We start from the raw sequence: 13,561 nt of genomic DNA, 5'->3' as shown, positions 1-13,561 counted from the left end.
AGCCAAATTACTCTGGACTATCAGGTTCTTTAGATAAACGGCAACTTACCTTTAACACTCATGATCATTGCTAAGTTTAGCAGCTTAGCTTCCATCAATGCTAAGCGTACTCTACGAATGTCTGAAACCTCTAGAAAGACTTCCTTCCCCATTGCCTGTTGCCCACCTACCTGAGAATCCACGGCTGATTTGCTGAATCACTGATGTATGGCTCTCTCTTGCCCATTGGCAATACCAGTGCATGTACTCTCTCTCCCATGATGGAGCAGGTCATTCCACAGCGAATACCATCTTAACCTTGGTCACTCATCTTTGCCCCAAAACAGACTATATTCTTACTCCCTTTAAAGCAAGAGTGAAATAAGTTCTGCTGATTCAGGTGAAGGAGGCCTCATAGCCTAAAATAACGTGAGGAGTCAAGTTTGAAGCATCGGCAGAAGCATAACCGGATCTGCCTGTGCAGCCCTGCCACAATGGGCACAGGTTTCCGGTGGTTGTATTTAACAGTCCTACTTCACGAGGCTGGGACCAAAACACATTGTAAGAGGTACTGAATACCTCAGTAGTCTCCAATGGCACATTCTCACACGGTACCAATACCCAGGACATCCAGAGGCTTTTGCAAGATGCAGGGGCCGCACACGCTGCCAGAACAGCAGAGAACTGAACTTAGACAAGCTATGGCAATAGGGTCAAGGCCAACAAACTGCAAACTGTGGAAATGGAATGAGGCATTGCAGCCGTGAGCATTGTGCTGGGGCGTGGCCCTACTGTCTCTGTGATTTCTGTCTGCTCCAGGAGTCCCTGGGACAAGATGGAGAGGATGGTGATGGGAGAGAGTCATGTAGAGGTTCTTAGATCAGCACCGCCCACTGCTCTGCCCTTTACAGACCCAGAGGGCCAGGGTGGACCACAGACACACAGTACATCTGGCAGCCACATGCCTGGGTCTCCTGAGTGCAGCACCTGCTCCGAGAACTGAGCCCAGTCTTCCCCTTGCCTGGCACCCTCAGTTACAGCCTCTTTCCCAGGGAAGAGAGAAACCGAGATCTCCAAATCCCGGGTAGCTCACTCCACTGCGTCCAGAACGTGCCTGGACACTGCTCTCCCCTTACTCAACCCATGTCTCCTACTTGTGCCAGGGACCTTGGGTTTCTGGTCTTTATGCTTGCCGTGGTTCCAGACCCTCCCCGAGCAGGCATGCACTAACAGTTCAGCCTCCTGATCTACCCTGAGCTGAGAACACAGTAGGTCTTCATAAGCCGTACACACTGTGGTGATCCACTGCTGTCCTTGCCTACGCTCCTCCCCTGAGGTTCCACCAGCTCAGACCTTCTGAAGGCTCTTCTACCATTCCCTACTGATGATGCTGAACCACCACCGCCATCCAGTCCATGGGGACTGGAGGTCCCCTCGTCTGCCTTCCTCACCCATAGGGCTGCAAATGCCCTTGATCCTGAGGCTGCTACAAAACCAAGAGAGGTGATGCATTCAAGCAAAGTGACACTAGTCACAAGAGCTAAGACAGGAAAGCAGCCTCAGTGACTGCCAGTGGCTGGAGGGATACAGAATATGAATATTATTCAGCCATGGAGTAGGACACAATCATGCCATCTGCAAAATGAATGGGACCAGAGGACATGAGGCTGAGTTAAATAGACCAGTGCCAGACACCGGAAGACTATATACTGTATGTTCGCACTCATACACAGAAGCTAAAACAAGCCAACACAGTGTAGAATAGCAACAGCCAGAGTATGGGAGCAGGGTTACAGATGAAGGTTGGGTAATAGGTGCCGAAGCACAGCGAGGAGTATATTGTGGTGTTCCCAGCAGGGTGGAGTGGCTTTATCACAACCTACTGTGCATTTTAGGAAAAACTAGCAGAAAAGAGTGCAATGAAATAAAAAATGGCCAGAAAGGAAATGTTAATTGTCCTGAGTTGATTGGTGGAAACTGCATATGCATGCTGAAATATCACACTGCACCTCTAAATCAGCATACCTGATTAATACATACTAATCGAAATAAAATTAAATTATAGATAAGTAAAAATAAAATTACCTATATAGCCTTAAAGAAAAGCTAGGAAAGGAAAAAGGCTATAAGCAAGAAGATCAATAGAAAATGCAGGGAAAATAAGAGAGAAATAAAATCAGACAAAAGCTAAGGATGTAGGAAAACACTGAGCAGAAGATGAAAATGAGAGGCAGCCATGGGCTTCTTCACAAACACACACGAGCACAGCCCACACTGAAGCCTGCTGCTCCAGCCCTGCAGGATACTGTTAGCTCTGAGACAAGAAGATTTCCTGAGGATTCACTTCTCGACCTTGTGAAGCTAATAAAGCCAAGGGCAAGCTGAGCACAGTGGTGCATGACTATACTGCCAGGATCTGGGAGGCCGAAGCTGGGAGATGAAGAGCTCAAGGCTAGCTTGGGCTACATAGCAAGATGCTGTATCCAAGATTAAAAAAAAAAAGCCACATTCAAGAAATTCTTACAAAATACCATGGAACCCTCAATACCAGTATGATGACTCTAGAAGCCAAGGAAAAAGCCTGTGAGGATGTCTGATCCACATATTCATACATACGGTATACAACAATAGCCGTGTGCACATGGACATGCACACATACATGCACACATGCCTACACATGGATATACACACAAACACATATACACATACAGACATTCCCACAGCTCCATATGCACCCATGTGTACAAATGCAAATGCACAGACATCCACCTACGCATTTCTATGAATATGGACACACCCATGCACACAAACACACACCACCCTCCACATGCCCATCCATGTGTCCGTGCACTCATTAGCATACACGGTCTAAAAATACTTATGTGATTTATTCTTCAATTAGATCCAAACTTTGCTATAAATACTACATTGCATTACAGTGTCTAGACATTCGAAGAAATGTTTTAAAATTAACAGTGGGTGTAATAATATCTTTTATTGATAAGGAAGGAAAAAAAACGGCTGAGAATTAAGTACTCTGTCCATAGCCTGAACATCCACTATGAGACTTTAGCAAGAGGTACACAGAGTGCCTGTGAGCCCCCAAGCCTAGATAAGATTCTGGCTTCTTCTAGCAAAGGCACCCGTGGTGTACCAAGCCTCACTCCTAGGCTTCCTTGAGTCACTCTTACTCACCCAATGGGCTCAGTTTCCTCCCTCCACCAGACAAGGACACACAGGTGACGAACCACAGGTGACAAAGGGGTGGATGTGGGGTGCCCTCCTAGCCTACTTCATCTGCAGAATAGGGTGACAGTTACACTGTCTCACAGGAAGGAAGGTGAATGCCTGAGAGTGGAGGGTCAGGGCCAGCTGCACATTTACATTCAGCTGAGGTGTGCCCAGGACCCATCTCACCCTCCCAAGCCTGGTCCATCACACTACAGATGCATCAGAAAGATAAGAGACGCCCACATGCCACCCCATGGCCATCCACGGCTTACAAGTAGTTCAGCTGCTTCAGAGAAGCAAGCCCTGGCTGTCTGCCCATCACATCCTCTCTTCCCCAGACACCACTACAAAACACTGAGCATTACAACCTTGCCCTTAAAGGGTAGACTGAGGCTCACGGCGAGAAGAGGCAGGCACCTTACAGCCACAACTGCCCTTAGTCAGATAATGTCGAAATCCAGCAAAACTGGGAGAGAGACAGAGGTGACCGAAGGACCACCTCACACTGGACACACTGACCTGCTTCTCGTTCTCATCCTCCAGCCGCAGTCGGTCCTCGATGCAGCTTCGAGCCTGCAGAAAGGCCTTCCTCTGTGAGCGCTCCGTCAAGATGCGCACGAAGACGCCATACATGTTCACGCCCACAAAGAGCAGGGCATTGGCACCGAGCTGTAGGGAGAGAACAGTGGCAGAGTGTTGAGTTCAGACCAGTCAGGGGCAGGAGGGCCTGAGCTACCATGGAAGCCACCAAGGGACTCTCTGTCAACTCCTCAGCTGGCAGAGTGTTGAGTTCAGACCAGTCAGGGGCAGGAGGGCCTGGGCCACCATGGAAATCACCAAGGGACTCTCTGTCAACCCCTCAGCCAGCTCTAGACTCACAGCCACCCAGGGACATTTGAGCCCTGCCCAGACCTGCAGTGAAACACCGTGGGAGCCACACATGGCAGAAACACACTTCTACCCTCCCAACAGACAGCGATGCCACAGCGGGTCACGGGATTGAGGGAGAGCTGCATCTATACCCTGGGCTGAATTTTATTTCCTCCCAATTTTGTATGTCAAAACATCGAGGCTGGAAGACCTCAGGATGTAGTTGTATTTAGAAACAGGTTATTAAAAGAGGTAATTAAAGTAAAATGATTTCATTAGGGTGAACTCCGATCCGGCCTGGCCAATAAGAAGAGACCAGGATGCAGGACTGTGAGAGACCCCGAGGAGCCAGCCCTGCCCCCACCCAGATTGTAGATCCCAGCCTCCAGCACCGCGAGAAAAGACATTTCTGTTGTATAAACCATCATCCCCCACTCTGTGGCACTCTGTTATGACAGTCCCGTACAAACAACACACCTACAACATAAGAATATGAAATGGCTGCTTTCAACACTACATGGAACACCCTAGAAAGATTCAGAGGAGGTAAGGAGACAAAAATAAAACTCGAGTCATTGATTCAGGCACAGAGTAAACTGTAGCACAAGCAGAGTAGGCCCTGCTCTGTAAACAACCACTTCCACCACGCCTGCCAGGCTGAGGAGGGGTCTGCGGGGAGACCAGACTCTTAGGCCTTCTCTGAAGATCAGAAGGACGCTACCTGTTTGGTTAGATAGAATCGCGGGAACTCAGCTTGTGGCCCCGACCCAGTTCTAGTCAAGACCCCACAGGAACAGAGACTTCACAGAGATTGGCCATGGCCAAAGAACTCAGCTCAGATCCCAGACATCAACTGTGAATACCTCCTCCTGACAGTCTCTACCACCTGCCTGTCCCAGGTCCTAGGGGACCACAGGACCAGAGTTTGTCATGAGTCACATCATGGCAGCCCCCCCAGAACAGGGAACACTCATCCAGCCCAAGGAAATGTGGGTCTGTCGGCAGCCAAGGTGTGGAATTTCTATCTGATTAACGAGGCATTCCCACTTCTACATGAGGGAGGAGGAGAATGCAGACTTGGAATGGTCCTGCTCCTCAGAGATTATCCCCAAGGAGTCGGGACGTGGCTGTGCCACACTCTACACACAGAGAGCAAGGTCGGTAAGCACAGCAAAAGCTGGAGCAAGCATCTCCTGACAGCTGCCAAGAGAGCTTGGGGAGATGTCCTAACCAGGAGTGGGCCTGAGACAGCCTTGGGACAAGATCTGCCAGGCCCTGACACTCCCGAATGCTGACTGGGAGTAAGTGGGAGATTCAGCCTGGGAAACCATAGGGGACAGATCTGGGCATCAGACAGGGATCTGGGCATCTTCAAACTCAGGTTGTGTGAGATGACATCTTTTAAAGTCAACTGAAACAAGGACCAGACCTGAGGACTCTCTTAACAAAGCACCCAAGTCTCACAAGTGGCCTTGACCTGATATGCAAGCACAGGAAGCCTGAAGCCGAGTTGTTTCTTGCAAAAGCCTTTAATAATGGAAACTAGAGCCAAAGCTCAAGCAATGGAAGTAACTGTTCATTCAGAGGTTTGCTGCACGGACCTTCCTGGGGTCGTATCTACGAAGGTGATGGTGGGAGTGTGGCCAGGCAAGTTCTTTGATTTGCTTTTGCCATCATTCTGTGACTACTGACACTCCAGGCTTTGTCATCCAACACTAGACCCCTTCTGGTTTGGTACCCAGCTCCAAATTCATGAATCCCATCTGTTATAAATTAAATTATGCATCTTAAAGTCATTTAAACCAGTAGTGGTCACCTGTACCCTAGGAACACATCGAAGAGAGCATTCCCTGTGACCCTGATTTTACCACGTGACCCCAAAGGGTCTCACTGCGACCCGGAATTCATGGAACTTGCTAAGGATGAGAACGAGCGAGTCCCTCTTTGTCCTCAGTCGCTAATCTCGACCCTCACCCTGCTGTGTTACTTCCTCTTGGTATAACTGGACCCGCTGACTGGCCCACGTGCTCAGCGCTACAGGCTATTCCATTCGTTTCACAGGCCATTGCTCAAGCAGGTGGTGCTCCAGGGGTTGGAAGACAGAGGCCACAGCCAAAGAGCAGAGTATGTTCAAAGCATGTGAAGTCACATGACACGAACAGCAAAGACAACTAGCGCACCACCACCTCCCAGAGAGGGCAGTAGAGTTCTCTGGAAAATACGTTGTGGGGGAACCAATGGTATAGGGCTCATGGTTACTTCAGTCTAAGATCCAGGCCTGCTGTTTGTAGGGCTCGCAGAACCCTGAGCAAGGCTTGTCACCATCTATCAAACCTTCTACAGCCACCAGACACTGGGTCCCAAAAGCAAAACTAGAACTCAGGGCTACAGTCGCATCTCTAGATCTGAACACTGGTCAGACAGGACATCCGTACCCTCAGCACATACTGGATTGGACATCACAGCCATTACAAAGGTGACCCTGTATGAGATGCTCAGAGCCACATGGAGATATCAATGGTATAGCTTCACCCTCCCCTTGCCCTCAACACAGAACAAAATCCAAGGCTGACGTGTTGAGAGACCAGGCAGGTGGTCATCTTTCAGGACAACATAGCATGCTGAGCACTAATGGAAGATGTGACCGGTCCCTGAACAATATGGCGGTCTGCAGTAGGCTAAGGCCAGAGGAATGAGCCAGGCTAACAGCTGAGCTGGTGAGCCCCAGAGAAGGGCCTCAACAAGAGGCTACTTCCACCTATTAAAGGAAGCGAAAGTCAGACAGACACACCCCTTAAAGTAGAAACTACAGCAATAGCCTCCCTTCTGAGATCTGCCCACGCCGGAGATCTTCTTTCCTTCCATGACATCCAATGAGAAAGTGTGGGCCCAGATTGTGGGTGTGATTGGGAGTGGAGGGAAGAGGTAAGAACTGGTGCACTCACCTGTCAGTGTGCTAGGCCTCATGAACTAGCCCTTCTTCCCCACACGCACCAGAGCCCTTGTATATGGAGTGGGAAGCTGTGGGGGCTGTTAGACAGGCTGGCTGCCCATCTCCACAAAGCACAGGGCTAGCTAGCCCTGGGAGCTCCCCCCACCCCGGCTTCTCCGTATCCCTGGTCAGAAGTGAGGAGCTCCCCTCTCCATGTCCACTAGCTAAATGTCTGCCAGCTCCAGAAGAGAAGTATATCCAGCCACCCTGAGGACATCTAAAAGGCTGTGTCCTCAGTGAAGTCAAAATTCTACAAGATGCCGTCCTCCTGCAAGCCCCTCCAAGGGAAAATATCACTATATCAAACAGCCTGTCCCCCACAGACAGCACTGTGGAGAAGGGTTTGTGGGAGGGAAGTGGCCCCTCAGAAAGAGTAAGGGACATCCGATAAATACCTCTCACCTGCCCAGGTCTGCCCCACCTAGCTAACCTTTGAACTCCTGCTACGAAAGCATTCAATAACGCAAACCCACCACCCACATTATCCATGGGTAGTGATTCTCAGTTTTCCCCATGAAGCTCTCTCAACTTCTGGCCAAAGCAGGAACACATTCTCCAGTACATGAAGCTGACCATGTGGCTGAGTGCCTGCTCATAATGGTAAGAGGAAGGTGGTTTAGGGTCATTGTGAGCTGACCAGAGACCGAGGAGCCACAGGCTACTGGATCTCCACAGGGGAATGGCCCAGCTCCCATTTCTACCTCCATACACCCGATGGCATCCTGACCTATGGCCGCCACTGACCACAGTGGCATTGAGGCAGTGGATGGCCCAGGCTCCTGGTCTTTGTGTGTTCTCTCTGGCCGTCCTCCCAGTCATGTGTACCCTTTTAAATTATCCCTCCTGTTCAGCTGTAACTGTTTCCCTTCTGATTCCCTCTAAGATTCTGAGTCTTGACACTGGGCTCCACAGCTCTTTAAGGAGTGGGTGTGGCAGGGTGGGTGAAATGCTCAAGGCCTCGCATCTAGTCTTGTGCTTCCAAAAGCCCCAATCCGCCATACACAAGTGCACACTCCACACCACACACAATGATCATGCTAATCTCACAGAATGTCATCGATATTCCTCATGAGCCCCACCCTGTCAGGCAGACATTCGCGCATGGCACGGCAGGGCTAACAGGGTCTGTGGGAACGGGGCCAGCACCAATAACTGCTCCAAATTGTCCTTGCATCTCCAGCTCACTCTGTGCCACTGACCCCGTTCTTCAGTCAGAAACAATAAGGGCAAGGAAGAAAACAGGGCTTCCCAGGGACGACAACACGTGCACAATCCCCTGCAGTGGCCCCTGCCTGAATGACGCCCCAGTCATGGGGGCAGACCCTGCATCCAAACCAGTGTCCACCTCACAGAAATCAGAAGCAAACTAGCAACAAGGAATCACTCACCTCCCCATCAAGATGCAGGGCAGACTGGCATCAAACCCAGAGGACCGGCTGCAAATCAGTTCATGGCCTCTCTATGGTCCCTGATTGGTGAAGCAGAACCCAAAGCAGAAGGATCTCCCAGGGACCCAGGATCCCTCTAACATTCTACACATGCAGCAGGTTCCAAGAAAGAGACCAGGAGCAACATCAACATATGCTTGCTCGGCATGCTCAAAACATCACCAGAGCCAGCTCTCAGTACAGGAGGGGGTTATGTCTCAGCAAAAGAGTTGGGGCTGTCCATGGGTGACATGCTACAGTCAGAGGTATCGGGATGAACTTGTGTTCAGCTTAACTCAGAAGCAGATGGGCTCAAACTCAATATTTACAGGAATGTGTACACTTGTGAATCTGTTGGCACTGCTGACAGAAGCAGCGGGGTCCCAGGAACAACAAGGGTACCCAGAGCCCAGACGGTGGTTCCTAATGAGAACCTCTGAGAGAAACTAGACCTCATCCAGGTGTGGTGGTATACACCTGTGATCCCAGCATTCAGGAGACTGAGGCAGGAGAATGGTAATTCAAGGCCAATCCGGGCTATAGTGAGACCCTATGTCAAACAACAAGAAAGGACCCCTGGATGAAAAGGCTGATTCTCAGACTGGAACAGAATATATATTAATGAGTCTGGAGCATCCTACATGTCACAGAGTAAGGAAGAGGTGTGTTAAGGGTCAGAGGGGTGGGGCTACATTCAGAGCACACAAAAGCACATGAAAAGGCTGCAAATAGCCATGCCAGGACCACCTGAGCATCAAAACCAAGTGGTACTGAGTTGCCAGCCAAGTGTAAAAAGAGTCATACTGACAGAAATCAATGGCTACGTAAAACAGGATGGGGGACAGCAGACACTGGCAACATTCCCAGCCACTCACGGCTACCCTGCACTTTGGAAGGTAAATTCCCCGCTCCCCAGATAAGGGAGGAAGCACCCCCCTCCAAGAGTACAAGGACAAAGAGTACAGAAAAGGGTAACTCGATGGGTACAGAGGAGGGCACTCAGCAACATCTCTCAGCAAGACAGTAACAGCAGCTCGGCAGTGACAAGCCACACCCCCCTCCCCAGAGGTGAAGCACTTGCTGCTGAAAACCCAGTACCCCAAAGAGATGGGAAAAATCATCAGAGCTGGATGGGCACAGGATAGATGCCAGGAAGTCACTATAGTCACACCTGGCAAGCCCTGGCCTTGGCCACTCCCTCATCCCACCATCCTGAAGAAAGGACCTCCCAACCTGACGTCATTATCCCACATTCCCAGGCACTTGCCTCTCTCCCTGTGCCACAGGCGGCCCTGTCAAGGCCAGAGGCTGTGAGTCCCCTCTTGCCCCTCATCTCAGCAATTTCTGTCCCTTAGGGCTCTGGGCCTTCCATCTCTATCTACCCTCACCACCAGTATAGCCTATGCTAATTGGAACCACTCTCCCGAAAGACCCTCCTGACATCTTATGCTCTGGAAAGAGCCTTAAAACGCCATCATGCTGGAGGCTAACCTGGCCCAGACCTCCCCCCCAGTGTCCTGCCCTCTTAAGGCGAGCACCAAAGACACAATGCATGTCCTAGCGCATGGGCAGCATACGGCTCTAGGCAGCTCACATTCTCAGGACTGCTCCCCTAGCTGCAGCCATGACCTGGAGGCCTTTCCGACCCCTAGAGTGACCCTCTGTCATCCTGTAGTCCCCATATTTATCCGCATCCCTATTTAGCATGCAAACCTGTCCATTGAATTTGCCCCAGCTGTCAACCTGTGGTGTTCCAGGCTGCCCTGCAGCAAGTAGCAAGCCCAGGCATCATTCAAACTGTCTGTCAGGCCAAAGAGTCCTGCAGGCAGCCTGGGCCACAAGGACGTGCAAGCGTGAGCCGGCTCTTCATTTTCCCTCACTTTTGTTTACGGCATCTTTGCCGTTCCAGAGAAGAAACTGAATCCCACACAGCCCAAGGCACAGTTAGTGGCAAATCAACAGGCAGCCATCACCTTGTACAGCATCCCCACAGGTCAGACTACGGGGGCTGGTCAGCCTCTAGGCGCCTGCCTTCTGGGGCTCCTTAGCTAGACACTGTTCCGTCCCTGCCTATGGGTGTCCACAGGGCTTGGGTGGGGATTGCATGCCACTTTCTTCCAACCGTGGTTGCTTTTTCAACACCACACACAAGCGTGTTTTTAAATTAATGTAATTGCTTGTTCGCTCTCCTGGTTCTGAATTAGGAAACGCTTCGGAATTAGCATCATTTGAAAGGGAACCAGCAGAATGCTGATCTCGGCAGGAGGCGGGGACGGCAGTCTAGGGATCATGGTACTGGTCTCCACTTCTGGGCCGGTCTGAATTTTCCATGATTAAAATAAAAACAAGTTTAAAAACAAGGATATGGTGACTCCTCACAAGCTCCGTTCACCTAGTTTCCAACTAACGAAGCTGTCGTCACCAGGCCAGGAAATGGCTCTCGCTGGGACCTCAGAAGCATGATCCTTGGTGTTTCCTGCTTTAACCCCTTGTCTCTCAATGTCAAAGGCTTTCAGGGGTCGTAGGGACCCACACCCACAAAGAAGCTGCACTTAGTCACCCTCACAGTCCCCATCTCCAAGCAAGTGGGGCCTCTCCTCCCAGACCATATACACCATGTGTCCACAAGGAAGACAAGAAGGACCTATGCAGGGCCACCAAGAACTCTGAGTGAAAGGTAGGAGGTAAGGAACCAGATGGGAGGCCCTAGCTGACATGGCACCTCAGTGACAGCTCTCACCATAGACAGCACCCAGCTCCAGATACTCTGCCTAGAGGATCAGGGAGCAACACCACAGTGGCCATCTAAGCCTTCCAGAGGGGAGGCCCGAGTTCACCCACTGGATCCCCAGACAGCCCCACTTGAGGCTTGCCCATTCCCCACCCCTAGTACCTGTAATGTCTCTGCATCTCGGACCTCTTCAGACACCTGAACACCAACAGAAGTTGTTCAGAGAGAATATGGCTGGCTGAGTGCCCAGTCTTGATCTTTGGATGAGACCGTGCCTGGCAATCCCTCTACAGTTCTCGGGAAACCTTCTGAAGTATACACCAGTGAAATTTTTTTTTTTTAGGCTCAACCAATGATTCCTAATACACGATCACTCAATTAACCCCTCATACCACAGGGAATATAATGCTGGAAAAATACCTGCCATGGTTCAAGGGTTGAGTTTTCCAGCCCTTTGGGGGTTGCATTGCTTCAGACAGCAACCAACCATCCACCCAAACAGACACACCTCCCTCTTGTGAGAAGGGCATGGCTGAAGACACGACATGAAGCAGGGACCTCAACGCCCCATCCTCATGTTAACAGGTGCCCAGCACACCTCCAACATGACCAATCAGAAGGCTGATGACATACTTTTCCCCCGCAGGAGTGTAACGTTCTGGAGTGGGCAGCCCCTGCATCTGGTTCTCTCCACCTGCCACTTTCCAGAGTCTTGAACTTGCCCATACCCTCTTGAGGAGACTCCACCAAATGCACAGCCAGCAAGACAAAGCTTCTTCTAGGGTTGCACGGTCATTGGGAGGATCCCACAGATGACCCTGGGCTGCACAGGCAGGTGGACAGGGCAGGATCTTACAGTAATAATTTTCATGGAAGAGCTGGCTTGGAGCCATAGGCTAAGAGCTCTAGATTTAGCTCTGTATCATGCTGATGAGTAGGGGAGGGGAGACACCTTCCAAAGAATTAAAAAATATATAGGTTTATGAAGAGCACTCAAGTCTGTTGCCTGGGGACAGCACTACAAGGACTCTATGCAGGGTTAAGAGGTCCAGTGGACCGTGGGGACTCATGGTCTGGTGCTGGCCTAGGACCATGATAATGTTCAGACAACAGGAGGTGACCAGGTGCTCTGAACTGGCCGTGCTCCCTGTACAAGATGCACACACCACACATCCTCATGGAGACTACTGTGTGAGCAAAAACATCCCTCCTATCCATCAGAAGCATCATCAGTGCTCCAGGAAAGCAGAGAACAAAACAGCAGGAGAACGAGCGCCACACAGCACGTGCCATGAAGGCAATCAGATGAGGCACGATGCTGAGAAAAGGACACTTGAGCCGTGCAAGCACTGGGGAGCCAGGCCAGCCCCGCACTGTGTACAAGCACGGCCACTCCCGAAGGCCAGAGCACCTCTTTCAGAAACACTGTGCTAGGCCTGCGAGCTGTCCTGTGCTCTCAGAGTAAAGGTAAGCTCTGTATTCAGATCCACAACATGTTGCTCAGAGCATCTGCAGCTCAGAGGCTGGAACAGGGACACCACAGGGCCCTGTCACACTACAGGTGGCTTCCTGTTCCCCTGACTCATCTTCTGGACTCTGCCAACTCCTCTGAACACACATGCACACCCAAACATGGATACATGCACAGACACGAGTGTGTACCTGTGTGTGACCTATGTACACACATACATGAACACACACCTGAGTGTGCACACACATGAAGGTGGCCACATTGGGTTGACCCCCATAGTGCGGCATCCAGGGTCTCCTCCGTTCTGAACCCTGGGATTCAAGCAGTGTGACTCTAAGCTTTCTTTTTATTCCCGACTAAAGGCGGAGCAAACACCCAACTTGGACATCAAATCAGGCCCTGCCTTTTTCCAATTCAAGGGCCAATCATTCAGGATCTACACTGCCTTCAGTCCCGGCCTGACTGCCACCCTCCTCCTGAGGCTGGTGTCTCAGCACAGCACGTGGTAAGAGGACGGGGCACCTTAGCATAAGAACTCAGTAGGTCCCAGCACAACGGAGAAGAGGGCAGGGGAATGGAAATGGTTGAAAAGATCAGAGGACAGCTGAGCGGTGGTGGCGCACACCTTTAATCCCGGCGCTCGGGAGGCAGAGGCAGGAGGATCTCTGAGTTTAAGGCCAGCCTGGTCTATAAGAGCTAGTTCCAGGACAGGCGCCAAAGCTACACAGAGAAACCCTGTCTCCGAGAGAAAAAAAAAAATCGAGAACGAGTCCCAGGGAGGGACGTGGGAAACACAGGACACAAGCCCACACTGGCCTGGCTTGAGTGGTGGGAGGTCCACTCACAGGACACAGGACACA

General features: G+C 50.9%; 1 protein-coding gene across 1 annotated transcript in view; it reads right to left on the bottom strand.

The window, feature by feature from the left end:
- Positions 1–316: 316 nt before the first annotated feature.
- LOC106144325 (adenylate cyclase type 1-like) overlaps positions 317–13,561 on the bottom strand; it is an 83,486-nt gene continuing 70,241 nt past the window's right edge. The window contains exons 5-6 of the mRNA XM_013353356.1: positions 3,730–3,879; positions 317–342 (exon numbers count right to left, since the gene is read on the bottom strand). Of these exons, the coding sequence (XP_013208810.1) occupies positions 328–342; positions 3,730–3,879 (165 nt within the window). The 3' untranslated portion in view covers positions 317–327. The remainder of the gene's footprint in view (positions 343–3,729; positions 3,880–13,561) is intronic.

Source organism: Microtus ochrogaster, unplaced genomic scaffold, assembly GCF_000317375.1.
Source record: "Microtus ochrogaster isolate Prairie Vole_2 unplaced genomic scaffold, MicOch1.0 UNK6, whole genome shotgun sequence".
NCBI lineage: Eukaryota > Metazoa > Chordata > Mammalia > Rodentia > Cricetidae > Microtus > Microtus ochrogaster.
Note: the sequence above shows the minus strand (reverse complement) of the source record. Positions and strands in the feature narration are given on the sequence as shown.